This window comes from Amblyomma maculatum, chromosome 11, assembly GCF_055883805.1.
Source record: "Amblyomma maculatum isolate TAMU_Amacu chromosome 11, ASM5588380v1, whole genome shotgun sequence".
NCBI classification, from domain to species: domain Eukaryota; kingdom Metazoa; phylum Arthropoda; class Arachnida; order Ixodida; family Ixodidae; genus Amblyomma; species Amblyomma maculatum.
Window position 1 is genome coordinate 126769488 of NC_139354.1, and position 24696 is coordinate 126794183.

Here is a 24696-nt window from a genome sequence, read left to right on the forward strand (position 1 = left end):
GAATTGCTAAAGCTATATGTCCTATTTGCCGCCATACTGGCTCTGGTTATGGCACTTGGCTGCTGACCTGAAAGATGCGAATCTGTGGCAGGGATTTAACCTATTTCAATAAAGGCAAAATGATAGAGGCCAGTGTACAGTGAGATGTTGTGCACGTTAAAGAACCTGAGGTGACTGAAATTTCCTGAGTCCTACACTATGGTGTCTCTCATAGCCTGAGTGGCTTTGGGACAATAAACCCCAACAACCAAACCTATATATCTTACTTTATGAGTTCTTGCTAGGGCAGTTGTTAGATTTGCTAACTCCGAGGCTTCAGTCGTGGCTATTTTGCTCTAATGGGATTTAAATCTTCAGTCATGAATGTTTGTACCTATTCAGACACTTGCTTCATCAGAAGTAGTTATGCTTCCTCGAGGTTGTATTAGGGGTGACTGGAAATTTGATAGGATGGCTGTCACAGTCCATATCTGATTGATAAGGGGTGCCAAGCTGACGGATACTGGTCTGTCAAATATGTGGTATGACTTGATCCTTTGTATTCTGCGCTCAACGTGAATTCTGAGCAAGGCAATTTCTCGAGTTTCTTTCATTTCACCGTTCGTAAATTTCCTATTTATCAGAAATGGAGGAATGTTCAAGTGAACATTTTTTTTGCACAAGAGGTCTTCAACGCGGAAGCCTTTATCTGCCATGACAGAATAACCCTCATCGAACTCTAAATCAAGAAAACCACTCTTGATCACACATTCTCGGTCTGAGACTGACCCAGTGAATAGCTCAGACACAAAGGAGAGCAGTCCATTAGGTTTCACATCTATAAGTCCTTTAATGGTGTTGCAGGACTTATAAACTGAATATGTGCTAGATTGTAGTGACAAAGATGACGGGACTTCACACTGGATCTCAGTTACATCTAGTATCACTCTTGTTGATGCATACTTTTCAGAAAACTCTGGTGGCATGGTAGCATTCACTACAGCTCATGGTGCCCACAGGGGTATAATACATAATCTGTCATACATCAGGTTCATCCAGGTGGTACATATTCTTGAGACCGTGGACTGCGAAACATTAAATCTGTGTGCCAGATCAGTTTCAAACAGGCCAAGGCGAAGTCGCACAAGAACTAAAAACAGCTAGATTTTCCCCGTCAGTTTTCGTTTGCGACGCTTACTGGACTTGGCATCACCTACAGTGTCGGTGCAGAAAGCATCACAGCTATTCTCTTCCGGTTTCAAGAAAAGTAGAAGGCCAATGAAGCGGCTATTAACGGGCAGACCAGTATAAAACGTGACATCTTCATCACAGTCCTTAAATGACTCGATGCAGAAGGCGGCTGCCTTACGTCTTTCTTCAGCAATCTCATTAGCTAGGTCCTCTTTCTCAGCTTGCTAACTGGCGAGCAGCCTCCCTGGCTGCTGTCAGCTGTTCTTCCAGCTGTGTGCACCTATCTTGAAGTCTCCGTATTTCTTTTTCCTGTTCTTCTGCAACGGAAATGACCGGCTCCAAATCTCGTGTCGAACAATCAGTCTGTGGCCGCTCGCATGAGCTTTCGGTGTCCTGTTCATCACTGCACATGGATGCATCCACAGGTATAGTAATGCTGCTACTGCTAGTACTCTCAGTCGACCCTGATTCCTGCACTGTGTGACGTGCTTGCTTCAGAGCTGTGTTTGTTGCTGGTGGTGCACACTGTTTTGATGGCTTCTGGATCTTTTTATATTTAACGAAGCTGAACACTAATGGCACAGCAGTGTTCCGAAGAAGCCTGTAGCCACTTGCCACACCAGGCACATAGTCAGTTTCACGAAAGTGCTTTGAGCAAACATTTGTTGATTTGCCAACAGTAAAGTTGGCGCCTTCATATCTGCGGATTGCAAGATCCATTTCTTGTACAACGCTGGATCTGTTGGGAATCCCTGAAATGACACCTTAAACAAAAAAAAGATGGCATTCAACATTTCATGCACCAGACACACACACTTATTCCGGCATTAAATCAGAAAAACTTGCCATAGTGCTACCCCTTAATAAAATGCATGTTGGGTGTCTATAAAAATTCGGACCAGATGTGTCACCATACGCTGTTGAAACTCTATCGATAATCATCGACATCTTTGAAGGTGCCGTGTTGACCCCACGTTGAGCTCTTTTGGAATAGTGGCCCATGTTTTTCTTAAGAGCGCTTTTCGAATTCGCGCCACTGAAATTCTGTTGATTTCAGGCTCAAATGCTTCACAAACTCTGCAAGTGACGCTTTTTGATTTTCTGCTACCTTTCTACTCCTGAACAACAGAAAATAGTACACGACCATCGGTTTGCCAGGAGCAGACACGAGGTGATTTTCATTAATGCAAAAATAGCACAGTACATCTCTTAGCTGTGATAAGTCACCACATTCTATGTTCTGCTCGACCAATAAACAATCCTGTCTGATCAGCGCTGGTTAATGATAAGCATAGTGAGGCTTAAAACAACAAAACAGATGTTGATCTTTTAAGCCGCATTTTACTTACTCATTAACCTACACTAAACTTATCAAATTGTTGATTGGCCGATCAGAACATAGAATGTGTTGACTGACCCCAGCAAGGATATATGCTGTGCTACTTTTGCATTAATGTAAACCACCTCGTGCCTGCTCCTGGCTAACCATTGATCACACACCATTTTCTCTTGTTCCGCAGCGGAAAGATAACACAGAATAAAAATGCGCGTTAATGAGAAAGAAAAGTAAGGATTGCATCTTTGGTGAACCCATAACTTGAGCTGGGTTGTTTATTTTCTTTATTTCAATTCATGTACAAGGTATGACGCCAGGCGGTTCTTTGCGTAAAACTCTGATACGTCCGGGAACTCCTCGCATGTGATGCTGAAATAAACAATGAAAATCATAATTACGTTGCGGTATATAATAACCTAAAAATAAAGCAAAGACATTTGTGCGCTGCTCCACGTCATAGCTCAAGAAATGTTTTGTCTAAAATGAGTTGTCACTGTCTTTCACTGCTTAGATGGCATCGACCGCTGCTTCCACAACTCGGCAGCACTACCACATCGTTCATTTCTCCCTGATAAACAATATATGCTGCCGCCAAAGATCCAATTGTGAATACAAATAGCAAAGCGCAGGTTACAAGCATTACTAATCAGAAAACTTCAAGCAAAATTACCAACTATAGGCACTGAAATAAGTGGAAACAAAAAACACTGCAAAAATAGTGGAGCAGCACAGAGCAGCACAGATTCAGATAACCCACAATGTGTGACAGAGGCATATTATGATCTTGATAATGTGTCCGTCTCAGCGCGAGTAACGTATCGAAAGAGTACAGCACTATGCCGAACAATCCGTCAGAAAATGTCACCGTGTAAAAGAAAGAAAGAAAATGTCGCCACCCCAACTGGCCTTCCATCGGCCCCAGCGTCCGCGTTAGAGACAAGCCTCCTTCTCTCTCTCCGCCTCCTTCTTTTCCGACGAGGCTGGCTTGCCTGCTAAAAATATTTACATGCGCGCTTCCCCTTGTAGCACACATTGTACAAGACTGGCACAAACACGAAAAGGAAAAAGCAAAACGCTCACCAAAGTGCAGACGCTCCGCCCGCGCCGGCTTTTCGCCTAGAATCCAAAATGCCGGCGACTGTTGAACATCTTAAACACGTCCTCCTTGCGAAGAAGCTGCCGCCCAAGAGCGGAGTCCTCCGAAGACTTAGACTCAAATGCGTAGGTTCGCGCTCCAATTTGAACAAAACGATCTTCGTGATAATCACCAGCGAAAAACCTACATACGGTGCTTCGCTCACAGTGCAAGATGCGACCACGGTGGCTGGAAAACGCCAACTGAACTGGCACATCGCCGCACTCAGCGTACCCGCGTCTGCGTGCAAAGAAAACGGGGCGCAGAAGCACAGCTTCGGTGAAAAGCTGCCACCCCCGCTGCGCGACTGCTTAAGCCAAGAATCTCCGTGAAGACAAACCAAGGAGAAGGCAAAGAGCGGAGACCAAGCGGGAGCAACCCCTCCTCCCACCCTTTTTTCCCCTCAGCCGACAGGAAGCGTCCCTCGACCTCTCCAGACATGCTGGCGCCGTTCGCTGGGCACGGGGGAAGTGGGGTACGGACAGGAGCAAGACGGCGGCCCAATGCTTCTTTGAAAAGAAGAGTCGCCGATAGAAGACGCATGCAGTCTTGCTTTTTTTTTTCTTTTTTTTCATACGCGACAGTTTTTGCTATGCGTGTTAACACTATAGTATCCGTGGGATCAGTCGGTGATTATTAGAACCCCTCAATGTTTGAAGTGACTTCATTTTAGCATGGTCTCCACTTTAAAGAAGGAAAGACAACAAAAAAAATAACAGTAAAACTCTCCAAAGACATAGAGCGGTGGAGGATTCCAATACAGACTGCACCTCATTTTGTGGCAATAAGCTACGGTCAAAAAAACCTAGTCTTGGGCAAAATATCTGACCCCGAAGCATATAGTGAACTTTGCAACTGGTTTAAAAAAGCTCTGTCCTGCCCCACATAGTAGGTTCAATCTAAGATCCTGTTTGTTAGTATGATGACTCACTGAACTTGTTTTATGATAAATATAAAATATGTCCTACCACTAAAGTGACCTTCTGCGACATACAAAAGCTGATCCATTACGGATTCTGATTGACATTCAACGATGTATTTGCAATATTAGTGGAGCCTTTGCCGTCATGAAGTTTTTAGGGCATATTTTCACTGTGTTGTTGCGACGTTTGAGATAAGTGTGCACCGTTGATACGCACTTTTATATAACATGAACGAGCACGCAACTGCATGCTCCTCTTATATTTCCCTTTGCGGAATGTGGCCAATGGTTGATAACAAGTGAGATCAAAAATGCATAACGAAATTGTTACATCATGTTCTTATCATTGGTGCCTAAAACTACTTAAAACATGGGTCAGCATGAACAGTATACGTTGATTCTTCGTGAATGTTGAAAACTGACAACAAAAAGCATATAGAAAAAAATAGCACAAAAAGTCTTTTGGGTATAACACGATGAAAATTCTGTTGCCCCTGTAAAGATTGCACTCAGCTGGGGTTGAATGTCTATCGAAATTCAGTACATTCAAAAGGCGGTCAATATTCCGACAATAGAGATTAAAAACTCATTTTTGTAAGGGACACTAAACTGCAAGGACCTTCGTAAAATGGCCTGAAATAGGCGCTTTGTGGATACTACAGTGGGCAGACACAAAGCGGCAGTCGTAGCCGAAACGGCTACAGAAGCAGAAGAAACGGCTCAGATTACGCAATGTTGGACGCCACACACGCGTGAACGATGAATGAGGTGTTGCATTGGGGCCGCAAAAAGGGCATAAATAGAGGTAAACTCTAATGGGTTATGTACAGGTCATGCACTCTTAGTGTGAACACATGACCGCATCGGCGTGCTCTATATAATGGGCGGCGCAGCCGTCATCGCATCAAAGTGGCGCAGAGGATTGACCTGGACGTGGCTTCGCGTCATCTGCCACTTCGCTTCGATGCGCGGCCGAGTCGGACGCAGTCGCCCTTCAATGAGCATGACCATACACTCGCATGTTCACACTAGGAGTGGACAACCTGTACATATAACTGTCAAGAGCTTGGGTCACACTCACCTAACACACTACTGGTTCAATCATCCCAGCTGCAGTGTTTACGACCAGTGGGTAATGTGCAAATTTTGAAAGCCTTTCCTCAAGTATTAATGGCACGTCGCTTCAAAGCGTATTGGATTCTGGCTTTAAAATTACTCGCACACTGCAGTCAAAACGAGTAATAAATTCAGCTAGCACTGCGCATCAAACTCTAAAAACACGGCGCTTGAAGACGATCGGTCTTGCGTGAAACCATTCTCGATTAAAAATTAATCCCGCGAGTCTTGCCTTGATTCCACAGTCGTCAATCACTCCCCGTTGTTTTCAGAGTGGAACACAGCAGTGTGCGGGCATTTTGCCGGTAGAAAGCACTACATCAACATTCCGCTTTAAAGCGCACGCACGCAGCTCAATCCGTCCGTATGACACCCAGGCGTATGGGTCCCTCGCCCAACACAAAATGGCGTATGTAGTTTCGAACGCGTTCACCAGATGGCGCTACCATTTTTGCATACGGCCTATTCAGCGTGCATGCGCGTAGAAATCCGTCTAATCTATTTTGCTAGTGAAGTTGCCCAAAGCCATCCTCACATTAGGTTAAAGTTCTATCCAGCTGGTAACAGATCTGCATATTTGAGTTGTGCGCAAATATGTAGTCTATTCGTGCATCGGTTCTGAGGCATGCTCGTGTGTGCATCGATGTGCGCTCGTGTTTAATCGTGAATGGATTTTTATCCCTTAATGAATGTACCAGAAATTGCTCTGCGCAGATGTATTAGCTATTTCTTTGAAGTTAACGGTGCTTCTAATACGCCTATTTTAAAAATAGGAGGAAAGCAGGTTTTGTTCGGCCACTGGCCTCTCTCTGAAAATATTTTATTAAGGTTTCATGCGGAAATAACTCTTCTTCTTAACAACTTCAGCCGGATGGGCAGCCCATCCTGCAGCAATGTAATGGCAGTTTTCACATATCAGTTGGAATTTTTTAAAAGAGAAAAATTCACATGCTTAGACTGAGCGCTACTGAAATGAAGTTTCCAAGAAACACAGCCGTAATTTGCAATATACGTCTTCTATGCAAGTTTGTGGCTTCCCGCTACGCTGACCACGAAAGCGTGCCTCCGCACTCACGTCAGCTCCGTCGTGTGGTCACTAAGCTCTGCGTACCAAGTTCTACCATGTACTTGTGAAGTTTCACGGCAGCAAAGAAGTATTGAAAGAATCTAGTATCACAATCACTAGCTCTGTCCTGGCAACGACAATCGGTCTTGTCTTTAAGAGATGAAACTGATGGAGATTAGTTGTGCTTGGTTTCCATCAGTGAAAAAAAAAAACAATGACAGTGAAGGCTAAATGCGCACTAATAATTATTTCTTACCGAGCCTGCAACTAACTCGACAGGGCACCCATATTACCAAGGTGGGCCGAAGGAAGCGGTCTTCGAGCTCAACATCCTGCTTCGAATCCTATCATAATAATTGAAGTTGGAGGAGTATTTTATTGTTATGATGCGGTAATGATCAGCTGATGGATGCATTCATTATTTGATTCATTATTATTACAGCAGACTAATAGCGCTGAGCATGCATGTCACATCGTCTGGATCGCTAGCTAAGATTTTTTTGATCGATCAGGGTATTCCTTGTGAATAATTTTCGGGCATGTGAAAATATTACATAAGCATTTTGCATAAGGTTCTCACAATAAAATACACATTAAAAGAATGGGATACGTACATACATATATACTTACAGGTGCAGAATTTCATGGGCAGCCGTAGTGGCCGTTTCAGAAATTTCGAGGCTGTCAGCTATTAGGGCTCCCCGATAGTTACTACATGCTCCTCCAACATATGATGATCCTTCAAAGAAAACATATCGCCGGTGACAGACATCGACGATTATCAGAAAGAGTTAGGTTAAATTGGTTCACAGGAAGGGAAAGGCGCAGTAACTGTCACACTTGCTCTGTGGACACCCGAACCGCGCCGTAAGGGAAGGGAGGAGGGTGGGAATGAAAGTGGAAAGAGAGAAAGAGGAGCCGTAGTGGAGGGCTACGGAGTAATTTCGACCACCTGGGGATCTTTAACGTGCGCTGACATCGCACAGCACACGACGCCTCTTCGTTTCGCCTCCATCGAAACGCAGCCGCCGAGGTCGGATTCGAACCCGGGAACTCCGGCACAGTAGTCGGGCGTCTTACCACTGCACCACCCCGGCGGGGCCAGAAAGAGTTAGGTTGTAGTGAGGTCATTCCTTGTCAGAGCCGCAGCTCTCAGCGTAACGCGAATGCAAAATTTGAGCGTTTCATTTGTTTATCGCTTGTGGCTTTAGAGTTAGGTTGTAGTGAGATTTATAACAATAAAGCCACAAGCGATAAACAAATGAAACGCTCAAATTTTGCATTCGCGTTACGCTGAGAGCTGCGGCTCTGACAAGGAATGACAAAATAATGTGTCAGCCAGAGGCCTCATGTTTAGAACTAGAGAACACCTCTTTTATTTTTACCGAACTGCACGACACTTAAGATCACGTTTTCTCTCTCTCTCTCTCTCTCTCTCTATATATATATATATATATATATATATAAACAGGACGTAACACGACTTTCCCGATTATCTATTTTATTCCAACAGTTTCGGACGGTCCATCTCCCGAAAATGTTGGAATAAAATAGATAATCGGGAAAGTTGTGTGACATCCTGTTTGAATTTAACATCTGGCCCATTAGTAACAAGCAAACCATGTCTATATATATATATGTCTGTATGTATGTATGTATGTATAATGCGCGGTAAGACGTACATCACTGCTTAAACATTAGAGCATGAAGCGATGCGGGCGCTTCATTAACGGAAACAGTTTATTGACTCGGCGTTTCGATCGAAGATCGGTCCTCCCGTAAAACAGTCGAACTAAATAAAATATTTCCTGTAAGGAAGCGTGCACATCCTATATGCTCTCTGAACACACACACACACACACACACACACACACACACACACACGTATATATATATATATATATATATATATGTAAAGGAAATAACCAAACAGTAGGCGCGGCTAAGGAAAGCATTAGGGATCGTATTTTATTTCGTCTTTTATTCACCTAAATAAGTGAGGTAATGTGTTATAAGGGGAAAGATAAATACAGTCTCTTAATGTTACCCCTACCATTTTCAGTTCCATAGCCCTCTGCGTTGTCCTCAACTTAAGTAGAACCCTCTTGGCTAACCTCCCCGTTTCAGCCCCATAGGTGGGCACAGGTAAGATGCAACTGTTGTATACTTTCTTCTTGAGAGATACCGCTAAGCTGCTAGTCGTAATCTGCGAATACTTGCCAAATGCGCTCCATTCCATTTGCGAGCACGAGTAACAATAAGAGATAGGATGCGTGCAGAGTGGGCCAGAGATATAACTGATGTTACTGACATTCAGTAGAAATCAAGAAAAAGGAATGGACATGGGCAGGACATGTAGTGCGAAGAGAGGATAATCGATGGCCGTTTAGGGTGGATTCCAAGGGAAGGAAAGCGTAGCAGGGAGCGGCAGAATGTTAGGTGGGCGGATGAGGTTAAGAAGTTCGCAGGAGTGAAGTGGATGCAACTGGCACAGAAGCGGTTTAATTGGAGAAATATGGGAGAGGCCTTCGCCCTGAAGCGGTTATAGTCAGTCTGTATATATATAATATATAATATATATATATATATATATATATATATATATATATATATATATATATATATATATATATATATATATATGTACAATATTCCCGTCAATATATTGCCTACGTACTCAGCATGTAACAGGGTAGTTTCACGGTAGTCTGCGCTGCAAGTCCGCATGCATACCAGCTTGTTTCTTCTCTCCAGCTTCTTGTTCTGACGCCCCAAAGACCGTGATACTTCCCCCCTCGCAGTCGGGGCCCCCAGGGCGAGCAGATTAAGCGAGGCGCCGAGGACGGTACCTTTTTAGAGTATGGGGTGAAATCCTATAGTTCACGTCACTCAAGCGCTCCACAAAAACAAAAGGGCTGCTATAGTGAAACAGCAGTTTCTGGGCTACCACGCTTGCGCGGCGGCGTCTATAGGAACACTGAAACACCGGGCACATAACAAACATCTGGGCGTCAGTTGTCACAGCGCTTCTTCGAGTGTCCTGTATGTGTAGGCGAGAAAACGCGGCGAGTTTCTTTGGCTCGACATAAAGTAATGGCGATACTTGTGGAGGCAGAAAGGAATGATGGCATCGAGACAGCTGCGGGGAACTCGAGCATAAAGGTTGTAAAACGGACTGTAGCCAGTCGTCTCATGTTTTGCAGTGTTATACGCGTATGTAATTAAAGGGAGGATGTCATCGCAGTTCTTCTGAGAAACTTGGACGAAGACTCCGTGGACAAACTCACGGAATATATAAACAAAAATGACGGGTGCACGGGCTTCGTACCGAAGCAGTGGAAGACCGCAAAAATGGTATTCATACCCAAACCCGGCGAGGCTCCTAGCTTGGAGAATCTGAGGCCAATCTCGCTTACTTCATGCATTCGGTCCGGGAGCCGACCTACTGTGAAGGTCGTGCAGGGCGACACGAATTTCAGCTGAAGTCTTCATCTAGCGAAGCATTGGGCCTCCCCGCATAAGAACTTTGTGTGAGAGACAGCCCCAGAGGGAGAAACCTCTGGCACAGTATATTCGCCATCCTATCTTCGCCCAGTTTCTTGACCTCATTGTACAGCAGTATGGCGGGGCAGTCCCTTTGGTGTGGCTTTGTATTCGGGTTGTCAGATGTTTCAGTAGTTTCCGTTAGTTTCAGTAGTTTCCAGCTCCACCGGGGTGGTGCAGTGTTAAGACGCCCGACTACTGTGCCGGACTACCCGGATTCGAACCCGATCTCGGCGGCTGCGTTTCGATGGAGGCGAAACGAAGAGGCGTCCGTGTGCTATGCGATGTCAGCGTACGGAGATCCCCAGGTGGTCGAAATTACTAAGTAGACCTCCACTATGGCTCCTCTTTCTCTCTTTCCCCTTTCACTTCCACCTTACTCCCTTCCCTTACGGCTCGGTTGAGGTGTCCACATAAAACAAGTGAGACAGTTACCGCGCCTTTCCCTTCCTATAAATCAATCAATCAATCAATCATCGTAGTTCTTATGATCAGAATCGACATACATCGCCAACATAGCGGCAAGAGTGTGGTTGGTGCGTTCAACAAGCCCATTCGTTTGGGGGTGATACGGTACTGAATGACGGTAATGGCAGGCACACAGACAAATCGGTTCTTCAATAAACTCAGCTGTAAATTGATGCCTGCGGTCGCTGATCAGAACTTGAGGAGGGCCTTGGCGCAGGACGAGAAATCGCAGAAGAAATATGGTTACTTCATAAGCAATGGCTGGAGGTATGGCGGCGGTTTTCTGAATGCTGATAGAGATGGTCAACACATGCCACTATTAACCAGTTACCCTTCGAAGACCGCGGAAAAGGACCCAAGAAGTCGATGCCCACCTCTTCGAAAGGGTGCGGTCGAAGGCGGAATTAGGTGCAGCGGTCCTGATGGACGGGAAGTAGGGAGCGTTTACCGATGGCACTTGACACAACTCGCTACGTAGCGTAGGCCTGTCAAGGACGCAATAGAGCTTAGTTTTGGTCACTTGACGTCATCTTTGGCAAATGATTTTAATAACTTTTTTTTCTAAGGAACAGCGCATTACGCTTGCCGCATCACGTCCGCCGTTACTTCCTTCTTCTGTGTCTGACTCGGCATTTCTGCCACCCATAACAGAGCCAGATCTTTTCGGTATAATTTCCAGCCTACAGCACAACAAATCGGCTGGAATTGATGGGATATTTATCAGCGACCTTTCCAGAAACTTTCAAAGCTTAAAGTGTGTCCTCCTCTTTATGCTAAATAGTATCATCGAAAGTGGCTGCCTACCACACTCTCTCAAACAAGCACGTGTTATTCCACTTTACAAGGGTGGCAAAAGGAATTATATTTCGAACTATCGCCCAATTTCTATCGTGTCATATATATCACAAATCTTAGAAAAACATATCTCATCTACTATGTCAGCATTTTTGCTGAGGCATAATTTGCTCAGCCCGCATCAATACGGATTTGTTGCTGGTTCTGGTACCCAAACATTATTAGAAAACATGTCGGATTCTATTCATTCTAATTTTGATAGAAATGAAGTGGCATTTGGTCTTTTTCTTGATGTTAAGAAGGCGTTTAATTCTGTACACCACGACATTCTATGTGAAAAGTTGTATTGCTATGGGTTTCGTGGTCCTTTTCAAATGTTACTAAGAAATTATTTGTCTCAGCGATCCCAAATGGTGGAACTTGGACCTGTGCAAAGCAGTAGTATAGACTTACATAGTGGTGTTCCTCAGGGATCCATCTTATCACCTCTCTTATTTAATCTTTTGTTAATGACCTTCCCAGTGTTATAACTTCATCACAAATTTATCAATATGCTGATGACACCCTCCTCATCTCAGCTAATGCAGATTTTTCGTGCGCACTCCAACAACTTCAAGAGGATGCCACCAAGCTATATGATTGGTTTCAATGTAACTTGATTGAAATAAATCCCCAAAAAACTCAACTAGTGTGCTTTCACAATGCACACAAACCAATCCCTAAAAACGCAGCGGTTGTTTTGCACAGCTCCAGGTGCACTGCATGTTCTTGCTGCCCCATTACATGTGTTCCGACCGTGAAATATCTTGGCATTTACATGGACAGCGATTTATCCTGGAACACACATATGGCGCACCTCAGAAGGAAGCTTAGAGGCGTCGCATGCTTGCTCTATGCTCTAAGGGCCTACCTGCCGTTTGCCATAAGACGTTTAATTGCACAGTCCTTGGGATATTCTTTGCTGACATATGGCATGTGCTGTTTCTTTAGCTGTTCTGAAACATGGAAAAATAGGATAAACCGTATTCTCAAGAATATGGCTAAGAGTGTAATCTATTCAACACCCCATAAACTGCAAAGTGTATTCCTTTCTTCAGGTCTGCCATCCTTTGACACTGTTTTCAAACAAATCACTGTACTTAGATATTTCTGGAACACCGAATTTAGGTTGCCTAATGTTAAACCTATTCCACTACGGAACATCCCTAGATATTTCGTGCCTACAGTGCGAACTCATTTTGGTATGTCTGTGAGGTCATTTTATATCCCATGTATATTCAATGAGCTGCCTGATGACGTTTTCAGCTTGAACACTCGCAGGCAGTTACGGAGTGCTATTGCCGAGCTTGAGCAGCTCTAGTTCATGCTGTTTTCGTCCACAAAAAAAAAATAATAATAATAATTTTGTGATTTGGTAACAGAGGTTGTTGCTGCTGCCGGACGGCGCCCTACAAGCCCAATTGCGGCTTTGGCGCGTCCGCGTCCTGTATTGTTTTTTTGAAGTGAATAAAGTATTATTATTATTAAAAAAAAATAGTTTGACGCATTTTCGGCCAGTAAAATCGTTCCTGTGTTCGATGAAGGGCACGAGTGATGCCCAAGTGGCACTCCATGGCATTGTAGTGCATCATTTTCAGAGCCGGAATACGAAGATACTCCGGCACGACGAGAAGAAAGCGTGCACCTCCGGTGTTGAAATTCTTCTTGCAAACAAGGCGAGCACGATCGCAGAAACGCGCATCTCTTGATGCGTGAGCGACAGAGTAGAGCGGTGCCAAAGTCTAAAAAAGTTGAGGATCAGGAAACGTTGCTGAGTTAGGCACCCGGAAGTCATCAAAGTTGTCACCATCACTACCAGTTGATGCAAACGGCAAGCGTGACAGTCATCGTCAGAATGTTGACGTACACTTTTATATGACACAGGGAAGTTAAACTCGTGCAACTGGCAGGTCACAACGCAGGTCACAACGGGCACGGAGATTTACCAGCCAGCACAGCGAATGGTGGTCGGTTACGAAACTAATGATGGTAAAATCATTGCCGTATAGGTACGAACAAAATCGCTGCACCGCGAAAACCACAGCGAGGCACGCTTGTTCTGTAACGGAGCAGTAACGTTCTGACTTGCTCAATGAACGACTAGCATAACCTATCACGGGCTGGTCACTGTCATGGCGCTGGAGAAGCACAGCGCCAACGCACACGCCGCTAACGAAGGTGTGAACATCAATGGGGGCAGAAGGGCAAAAGTGGCGTAGGATGGGTCCCGATGTCAGAAGGAATTTGAGGTGGCGGAAGCCAGAATCACAGTCAGCAGTCCAATTGAACGGTGCATCTTTGTGCAAAAGGCACGTCAGCGGGTAGGCGATGTAAGCAAATCAGACAACGAAAACAGGAACACAGTCCTAAAACGCTCCCAAGCTCAATCACTGATTTCGGCGCTGTAAAGCTGGTTAAAGCCTAAATTTTTTTAGGATCAGGCCGAAAACCATCATTGTCGACCAAGTGGCCAAGAATAATTGTTAGGCGTTCACCAAAGCGGCACTTCGTAGAGTTAAGGACGGGGCCTGCTCTCTCAACGCAGTCAAGAATGGTGCGGCTACGTGTTCTAGAGAGGTCTTGGAGAAGATTACAACGTCGTCCAAATAGCAAACTGTTTGCACTTGTTTCCGCGCAGAATGGTGTCCATGAATCGTTCAAACGTGGCAGGTGCGATTCACAATCCACAGGGCATTACGTTGAACTGATAGATACCATCGGGTGTCACAAATGCCTTCTTTTCTTTGTCGCGCGGGTTCATCAGTATCTCAGAGTACCCCGATCTGAAGTCTACTGAGGAGAAGTATGACACCAAGTGAAGGCAGTCGATTGCATCGTCAATACATGGAAGCGGATAGAGCTTTTTTTGGTTACAGCAATAAAGTGACGATAGCCCACACAGAAACGCCATGTTCTGTCTTTCTTTTGAGTATAACTGGAGACGCCCAAGGACTTGAAGATTCCGGATAACGCCTCTTTGGCGCATTGTTCGTCAATAAGCTGACGTTCGCTCGGCGACACCTGGTAGGGTTTTTGTCTGATCGGGCGAGAGGTTCTTGTGTAAATCGAATTATAAATGCGAGAATTTGGAATTGGTGGCGGGTTTATCTCTGGTGAGATCGAAAACCGAAACTTGGTTGGAAAGCAGCTAAGTCAAAATTAGGCGCTCCTGTGTTCCCAAAGATGTGTTTATCACAGCATGGATTCGAGACTCTGCAAAAAAGGGTGTTTTCTCTTCAAGAGTACAATCACTCAGTGCTGCAACGGAATTTTACACACCTTCCTCGAAATGAGCGAGCTTCATGCCACGAAGTAACACGGCTGGCTCGTCTGAATTGTTCATATTCGCCAGAAAAGTGTAGACTCTCGTCACTGAAACTATGCAATGAGGCACCAAGACATTCTTCTTCGCACAGGCAAGAGTTGTAGGTTCCACTACGGCGTCTAAAGCCTCGCACAATTTTCTAGATGAAATAATTTGGGAAAATTCTCCGGATAGCGCAGGTACAACTGTACCTTTAGACACAGAAAACGCTCCCGAATTGAGCGACGAGGTTTCTACAAGAGCTAGCATCAACGTAGTATTCAGCGAGATCTGTCCATTCCGGCAATCTAATGTTGCATCACAGTGTTGTAAAAAGTCTATACCCAGAATTACTTCATGTGTGGAACTAGGCAACACCGTGAATTCGGTTCAAAAGACTTTGGCCGTCAATCACAACGTTCGCACTGTACACACACGAAGGCACAAATTATTCATCGCCAAATCCACGGAATACCACCGCTTTATTCGCGCTGAAAATAACTTTACGTCACAAGCGATTCTTGAATCATAACCTCAAAACAGACTGTTGCGCCAGAGTCAATTAGTGCCATGGTGTGGATGCTGTCAATTAATACCTCGAGTTCTTCTTCAACATAACTACAGGCAGAGGTATTGGGAATGTTGATTCTCCGGCGATCTCACCCCCATCGGCGCGCCTTCTAGTTTCCCGAAGCGGAAGAACGGCACCGATGAAACGGTGAACGTCGCTGTTTTGGGGTTTGCGGAGTCAGGCTGAGGTCGGAAGCAGGCGATCCATTTCGTACCTGTGCAGGGCGATATGTACCCCGAGTGAGTGTCGGCTAAAATTCAGTGTTGAGATGATCTGAACGTTAGGCAGCTGGCGATCGTCTTGTGGCAGCAGGACCCGATGACGGTTGTAGTCGGGCCGGCGTTATTGACAAACCACATCGCCTGTGTCCGTCGTTTCTGGGTCCATCCGTAGCTGAGAAGAGATTAAATCATCATTCAGTCTGCGGTCGCCAAAGCGTAGCGCATTTTAAGGCGAAGCCGAGAAGTTGATTGAGGTGTGGGGTGTCCCTGCAGCGCGCAACCGTCCTACTGGTGTTCATCTCGGCACCCAGAATCTTTGTCACGCACCAATTTTTCCTTCGGGATCCTTTGATTTTCTCTGCCCCTTACTCGCTATCCCTTTATTTCCGCCGCCCCGGTTCAGGTGCTTTTGATATCAGATAGCAGATACTGGGGCTGGCAAACATAATTTCCTTTCTTTTGTATATAAATAAAATAACCACTACCACCACCTAGTTTCTGCTGCAATAACAAAGATTAGGTTTAACTGCGAATACAACCACCGAATATGTTTGAAAAAAAAAGCCAAAATCTAACACCTTGCCGACTCGTAGTATAGGAAGGGGTAATTGCACTGATGTTGAATAATAGGTGAAAGTTTATGTCCACAAATACATTGCCATAAATGTTTGGGAAATATTTGTAAGAATCAGACATTGTTTTTTTTCCCGCGGGCATTTTCAACGTAAATTCGCTAATGTGCATCGAGTAGGTGATAGTTAGCAGATATTGCAGGAGAAAAGGTCGTTGCGGTTTCTTACATTCTGGTAGGACCAAGCTCACAGAGCTGACAACTCAGGTTTTCATTGAAGTTGCAATCGTGAGAGATGAACCAAACATTCAGGGGTTTCAGTGCATGCTAGATACACCATTTGCTTGTTATACAGGCATCTTCGTATGTCTTGATTAAAGCAGGATTTTATAGTCAGGTGTGGTCCTTCTTTTGATACGGTAGCATCTATCGACTGTAGTTTAAAGGATATGAATAACATAACAGATGCGCAGTTAACACCATTGTTGATTCCGCAAGCAGTATCTTTCATATATCTCAACCAGAATCAACTAAATCAAGTAATAAACCTCAGCCATTAACGACGTCGAACAAATTTCCCAAAGAAGACTTGCTATCCCATTGTTAGAACTTCCATCTTACCTCGTTTATTGTTGTTCTAGGGGTTATTTTATTATATACATAAAAGGAAAGAAAAGATGTTTGCCAGCCCCGGTATCTGCTATCTGATATCTGAAGCACCTGAACTGGGGTAGCGGATGTAAAGGGATAGCGAGTAAGAGGTAGAGAAAATCAAAAAGGTGAGGGTTAGGGAGAAAAGACAGGGGAGGTAAAAATAAAAATGAAATACAATACGGAACAATATACAGTAGTTTGCTTGAGGCCCACCCGCAAATATCTTTGGTCACTGAGCCCTCGGCACATCGGGCGGGCCTCCTCAATAGCTCTGCGTCAATGTACCTGTGTACAACGCACGCACGTGCACACTGTACAAAGCACTGTCGGCCGACGTTGGGCGATCGGCCATTATCGTCCGGAATAGCACACGCGGAGTGTTCGGTGACAACGCGCACTTTCTGGCGAGGTGAAATAGACGGGTCATCAAACACGCCTGTTCGATGTATTCACACAGGTTCACGTGTGTTCGCTCACGGACACACACACTGCCACGCGGCCACGGGAGCGCAACTACGCGTTCCGGGATTACCCCCTGCGCTCTGTAAGGCGCCAGAAACTCAAGGCGTAGTTCGCCTAGCCCGGCGCAGTTCAGTAAAAGATGTTCGAGAGCTTCCACTGCGCCACAGCCGTCACACACGTCACTGGTGGCAAGTCCGTGGCGCATTCGTCGTTCCCCAGGCCACACACATCCAATGCGCGCACGGACGATCATTGAGCGCTACAGCCGCGTCAGCGAGCGACCGCTGACACTGTGAATGCGCTCACCTCTTGCGATGCGCGGTTCGGGGGGCTGCATCCGGAGGTTGTCGTCGACTACCGCACGCACGTCTTCCAAAGCGACGTGCTCGTCGTTAGGAGGGCGTTTATGTGCTGCGGTCGCGAGAGCTCGTCGGCAGGTTTGTTGCCCTTGATGCCGCAGTGATCCCCGGGGATCCACTGTACCCGTATAGCGCAGCCGCGTAAGCCAAGAGCGCGAGACGCGCGCGAATCTGACACAGCAACGGAGTTCCCCGGCAAGTGGTTCGAATGCGGCTGAGGGCAGGGCGGGAGTCGCATAGCACGGCACACCTGGGTGGCGGCGGAGTCAGTTCAAGCTGTAGATCCAGGCCTAGGCGTAGGCCCAGCAGCTCCGCCGTTGTGGAAGTAATTCCTGCAACCAGGAATTACAGGTACAGCTGTCTGTACAATTGCAGGGCGGGGATGGTAGCCGCCGCTTCTAGCGAGGTACTGAGCCGGCGGTGTAAACGAGCAGCTGGTGTTGGAGTTCCTCGTAGATGACGGCTTCAGTCAGCTGCTGCACTGCACAGAGCGGTGTGGTGCTTTTTTCCCGCGATGTCGACGATCTCTCATTGAACCTCCGTACAGCGGGCCAGGGCGGGTAGAGGTATTAGGGGGGCATTGCATTGGTTAATGTTCGTACTCGAGCAGCGCCACTCCCATACGCGAGTGGCGATACCGCTACCTATGAAGCGCCGCAATGTCTTTTTGTCCGTAGGCGTTGGGAACATGGCAACTGCGGAGAGCTTTTCAGGATCAGGCAGGACTCCTTCTTGGCTAACGACGTGACCTAAGAACTGCAGCTCCTTGTAACCGAAGTGGCACTTCTCGGGTTTTAGTGTGAGGCCCGCAGATCGCATGGCCTGAAATACAGCTAGCAAACGGCGTAGATGCACTTCAAATGTGGCCGAAAACGCAATCACGTCGTCAAGATACAGCAGACATGTTTGCCACTTAAGTACCGAGAGCGCAGTGTCTATCAGCCTCTGAAATGTTGCTGGGGCCGAGCATAATGCGAACGGAAGGACCTTAAACTCATACAATCCGTCGGGAGTGACGAATGCTGTCTTCTCCCGATCCCTCTCATCTACTTCTATCTGCCAATATCCACTTTTAAAGTCCATTGATGAGAAGTAACATGCATTTCGTAGGCGATCAAAGGAATCGTCGATGCGAGGAAGAGGGTATACGTCTTTTTTAGTCGCTTGGTTGACCTTGCGGTAGTTTATGCAAAATCGTAAGCTGCCGTCCTTCTTTTTAACAAGTACCACGGGGAAGCCGAGGGTCTTTGTGACGGCTGGATAACGTCGTCTTTAAGCATTTCGACCACCTGGCGCTGAATGGCTTCATGTTCTTTGGGAGCCACACGGTAAGTATTTTGTCGAATCGGGCGAATCGAGTCATCCGTGATGATTCGATGCTTTGTCAAAGGCGTTTGGCCGATCCGCGATTCGGAAGCAAAGCAGTCTCGAAATTGATCTATGAAATCCAAAAGGCGGTCCCGTTCTGAAGAAGACAAATTTGGACTCACATCGACGATGGTTACGGGCGTCTTGTACATTGATCCTTCCTGTTGCAGTGTGAAGCAGTGCTGCGCATTTGGGAGGCTGTCGAAAAAGGCCAGAGTTGTGCCTTTCGGAATTTGCTGACGCTCGTTGCTGAAGTTTGTCAGCAGCACTTCGATCTGCCCATCGGTCAATTTGACTAGCCCTCGAGCTATAGAAGTACCTCGGCTTAGTAGTACCAGGGTAACTGCTCTTTCGGCAATACCATCGCCGGTTTGCGCCACGTCGCACTTCACTTGAACAAGAGAGCATGATCGCGGAGGTAATGTCACCATCTCATTGGCGAGGCGTAAGGGCATCCGCGATATTTCCGCATAACCAAGATCTCCATGATTCTTGCTGAAGGCAACGATGCTGTCCCGAATGCTGATTATAGCCCCATGAAGACGCAGAAAGTCCATGCCCAAGATGAGGTCTTCGGAGCAGTCAGGGAGAATAACGAAGCTGCAAACAAACACCGCGTTTCTTATTCCTATCCGGGCAGTGCACTTCCCTGTCGGTGTCAGTAGCTGACCCCCAGCACTTCTGATTACTGGCCCAGTCAATTCAGTTTTTTACTTTGCGCAGCGTATCAGCCAGTTTCTGGTTAATAATTGAAAACGCCGCCCCGGAATCCACCAGAGCATGCACCTCCAGCCCGTCAAGACGGTCAGCACTACCAACTTCATCTGGATTACTCGTCTCCTTCGGCATTTGCGGCGGAAGTGCGCCAAGGTCGGTGCTGTCAGCTTCGTCGTCGGGGCTGCTAATCTGGTGCGGCATTTTCGGGGTGGTAGTGCGGCAATGTCAATGCTGACGTCAGCGTCAGAAGCACGGGTTGTCGGCAGTTGCGGTGGTGAGGGTTTTGACACTTTTTGACTGTGTGCAACCTCCCCTCGTGAGATGGCGGCGGTTTCCCCGGTGAGGGCTCAGGGACCGCCGTCCGCTAATGTCAGCATTGCTACGACGCATCGGCGAAGAATAACGCTGTCAGTGTCAGCGTCGAAGCGGCGGCGAGCAGAAACAGGCGGAAAGGCGTGCCCCTCTTCGCGGTAGCGGCAGTACGGATACACGTGGCCAGGTTGTCCGCAGAAAAAACAGAGTGGTCGGCTGTTTTAACTGCGCCACCTGTCAGTTCGGCGCGGTTGAGAGCGCCTGCAAGGCATCCACTGAGGCCCCTGGAAGAAACGCGTCTCCTGATGGCTTGATGAGCTCGGCGGGACGTGGTTTGGAGGCGGACGACGAAGGACTGCGGCATAGTTCTCTGGTTGCGGCTAGTGGTAAGTTGCAGGAATGCTGGCCGTGAAGCTGACCGGTTGTGGAACGCGGTATAGTGTGGAAATGGCTGCCGCGTTGTCGACTTGATGAGACTCATTGCACGGTGCAGACGGTGACAGGGCATACCGCATTTCATTCCTTACAGCTTCCACGAGGGCCTCTGACGACTGAGCCTTCGTAGCCGTAATCCGCTGCAGCTCCTCAAGGACAATTTCCCTAATGAGGTCTCGAAGAGTAGTCCTATCGGTTACATTCAGGGCCGCCGCAGTCGACGGAGCACAGTTAACGGGTTGGTTGTACTGGCGGCACCGGTCTTGGAGGGCTCGCTCTATAGCCGTAGTGTCCTTAATGAACTCACTAGCAGTTTTAAGTGGGTTGCGTACAAAGCCGGTAAACACCTGCTCTTTGACAGCATACATGAGATGCCGTAACTTCTTTGGCTCACTCATATCAGGGTCGGCACGGCGAAAAAGGCGAGCCATGTCTTCCGCAACCATCACCACGCTCTCATTCGGCTTCTGGACGCGCACTTCAAGCAGGCGCAGCGCATTGTCTCGTCGGCCAGTTCTTGCAAAAGTGTCTACCAGCTGGCAGCGGAAGTCATTCCATGTGGATAAGCTGGCCTTGTGGTTTTCAAACCACGTTCTAGCATTATCCTGAAGGGCAAAATAAACATTGGAAAGCTTCTGGTCTGCGCTGCACTGGTTGATCTTGGCCACTCGCTCAAACTGGTCGAGCCAGTCATCCATCTTCAAACGCTTCCCCGCGAAAGCACTGTTGCATAAAAGTTCTGGAGAGTCACATGGCGTAGGGTTGGGATGTGCCATGGCTTGGGAGACCTGGAGAACTCGGGCGTTTGAATAGTCGCTCGACAGATGGTTGTACTCCGGGGCTTCGCCTAGAAGGTGGCGGCTAGCTCGATGGACAGGTGTGTCGATGTCTGGGGTCCGCTGTGAACTGCCGGAAGGAGTCTTATGCATACCCCAGCGCGCTCCACCAGTGTCACGTATCGATAGAACGCCAAGGAGGGCCCAAAGATAGGACGGGTTTTAATGGTCGACCAGGAAGAGTCTTGCACTCAAGCTTCCTTCTCTTCGAGCCTGGCGCTTGTGGTCTCAGTCATCATCTTTGGCATCGTCTTCTATGCGACAATATGCTCCATACAAAACAGCCGATTATTGGCATGGCTATCCGAACAACCTTGGAGGCGGCGCTCACTCTAGCAAAAGGAATGTGGGCGCACTTTTGCCCTCAAATGCTTTCTCCTCTCCTTTCTTTTCTGGTCGAGCAGCACGGAGCAGTCGATGCTTCCGCTCTATTAAAATGTGGCCGACAGTATCATACATGCTGGTACCTGCCTTGGACACTCCTAACAACGCTACTACGATCTTATAACCCATTTAACCTCAACGGCATTTGAACTGAAGCTACTGCCCTCAGTTCTCGATGTTCTTCCTCAGATTTCATTATTCCGTCATTTCATTTGTATTCGCTACAGTTATTGATAGCTACATATATATACTTTTTAAACACCGATCACCTTACACTTTCATCCTTGCTTCGAAGTTGTGCAGGCCTCGCTGGGTCGCAAAAGGATTTTACCTATGTGATAGATACCGGTACTCACAGTCGATTACAGCAATGACCTGAATTCGTTTCCTTTTATGACAGCCATTTCAACGATGATGTTGTCGTGATAATGCTACGGTGCCGAGTCGTTCAGTCGCCTAAAAGCAATTTTGCTTGATTGGTAGCCTTGGTCACGAACGAGGACGACTATCTGCTTCTGTGTAAATCGCAGCCGCCGCACCAAGGTCATTTATAAAGGCGTGTATTCTGTTTAGGCGTTCCTCCATACTGTGAATTCCTTCTCGGCATCGCATTTCCGCTCCGATTACTGGCAGGTTTCATCGCCAGCCTCCGACTGCCCTAAGAGAGCACATTTGTGACTGCACATAACGTATCTTAATTGAGTGCCACACAATTCGAGTTTTGAAATGCTCCGACGACACTTGAGCAAATATTGTATACGTATGTAGTACCTTTAAATTAAAAGCTTCTGCATTTTAGCTCAATGACAGTCTCGTCTTTTCCTATGACTTCATGACGTATCTAGCACACCTCGAACCTATTCTGAAATGCCTCTCTGCCGCCGCTGCAGGATTTTAATTTGTTATACTTTTTAAAGACGTGCCACATAGTTGCACACAAATTCTTGTTGTACCAAATAGTGATCTAAGACGACGTGCTTTTTTTTTATCTCCAAATGCGTGCTCGCTCATATTTCATGAACGCGTCGGCTTTAAAAAAGCTCCACGACATTATTGGCCTTTGTCATTGTTTCTTTGAATTTGTCAAAAATCTTTCAGCATAGCAGCGCCATTGAACTGAGTTCTCAACGCTTTTCAGACTAAGACAGAGCGTTCGTCACACTGCGGACTGCTCACAATTTAGGCTTGCACTGTGTAGACGTTACCCCGACTCTCGCGCTAAGTTCTACTAAGATAACGATGCCCAGTCGAAAAAAACTACACAACTGTGTCAAAAATACGACAAAATATCCTGTAGCTCTGTTGTAACCATCAAACTTTTCTGTAGTTCTGTAGTTTTTCTGTAGCCTATTTCTGTTGTCTGTAGTTCTGTAGCATTTTCTGTTGTAACTAGAGAAATTTCTGATGTTACTACAGAATGTTCTGTTGTCACAACCAGTTTCCCATCAAAAACCGCACAGAAATTCTGTCGTAACATCAGACAATTTTCGGTAGTTTTTTCCGACTGGGTGGAGTCGATTAGGCGTAGTGGTGGCTCAACGTAACACTGCGGTTGAAAAATAAACCTTCGCGTACGCCTCACAAGCTTTCAAAAGAATGGAGGCCAACTACTCCCTCACAGCAAAAGAGCGCTCGAAAATTCACACATTTCATCGTTACTTGACGGTGACTATATCAACGACGGCAGAAGCATCACGCAATGTGCTGCTTATTAGAACTGAATGCTCTCTGCGGCCATTTTGCTGGATTGTCTTTGCGTGTGCAAAGCATTCCAACAGCGGTTTCATCACACTAATTTTATGAAACGCACATCTGTCGGATGGCTGTGTAAAACTTAAGTGAAAATCATTTAAAAAAACAAGGATTTCTCCGCTTTTGTCTTGTATTTTGCTTTGCGTTTACTTTCTGGTCTCCCAAAATGACTTCAAATTGGAGTGGGATCCAATACCTGTAGTCCTTTTTTGAAAAACACTCCATCGGGTAAAATGTTGTCTTGAAAGCAAAGCGGGGTAAAGCAGCGCATCCCCGGTGCACAATTCCTTCTCGACGTGCCCGCCCGGAGACGACGTTAAATTAGCTAATACTCTTCTTAAATATGAATTTAAGCGAGAATATTCTGTTTTCAGAAGCAACATATCTTATTTTTCCGCAGGCATATACAGAAAGAAACGCTCCTAATTTCAGAATTGTTGGTTATCATGTAACATTTCTTGAGTTGATAATAGGAAAAGCATGGAATGGTATATGTTTCGAGTTCGGCGTAAAAATTGTCAATTGTCAAGAATAAAAAAAACGGGTCACCCATAAATTTTTCCGTGCACTCCTGCATAGCATGAGGAATGATGAATATGCCATTTCTTTGATTTATGCATACATCGATGTTCTGCTGCTCAAGGATGTACATTTGAACAGCGAACGAAAACTCGCGCAAGAACACCCATTATAAATAACGGCCTCTAGAGAAACCAATACTCTTACCTCTTAGAGTCTGGAACCCGCCTCCAAATGAATATCTTGCGAAGTCTGACCTGTGGGTACGGGAATGTTTTTATTTCCGATCAAAGAAAAAACACTGACGACCGAAATATTGATATTCTACTTCGTGAGCATGGGACAGTTCAATTAGAATTACTAGGAGAATATGTATGAACAAATTGTTCTCTAGGCTTATAAATACAGTTGAAATTTATTATTTGAAATTTAAATGGCTAAAAACAAATACTTTTTCTGAAATACTTGACGCGGTATATTTTCGGCTGGTAATATATGAGGGGTGGGAAAACTATTTGAACACATTTTCTCGAGCACCTTTAATAAATATGGACGTTAAAGACACTTTAGCTACAAATAGGCAGGTTGTAAAACAGAATTCCTGCGATCTAGTCAATTAATTTGGCATTGAAGCAGCATTT

The 24696-nt window shown here is 46.1% G+C and overlaps 2 protein-coding genes across 5 annotated transcripts in view; both read right to left on the reverse strand.

Moving 5' to 3' along the window:
* LOC146174923 (A disintegrin and metalloproteinase with thrombospondin motifs 5-like) overlaps nt 1-24696 on the reverse strand; it is a 163405-nt gene that overhangs the window by 42342 nt on the left and 96367 nt on the right. For 3 of the 4 annotated variants that reach the window (XM_084584147.1, XM_084584146.1, XM_084584148.1), the window contains exons 5-6: nt 24263-24312; nt 7376-7484 (exon numbers count right to left, since the gene is read on the reverse strand). In XM_084584147.1, the coding sequence (XP_084440273.1) occupies nt 7376-7484; nt 24263-24312 (159 nt within the window). Of the gene's footprint in view, nt 1-2778; nt 2876-7375; nt 7485-24262; nt 24313-24696 lie in introns of those variants that run through there. The other variant, XM_084584149.1, reaches the window with a different exon arrangement.
* LOC146174925 (uncharacterized) lies at nt 378-965 on the reverse strand. The gene has a single exon (XM_084584295.1). The coding sequence runs from the start codon at nt 963-965 to the stop codon at nt 378-380; it is 588 nt and encodes a 195-aa protein (XP_084440421.1).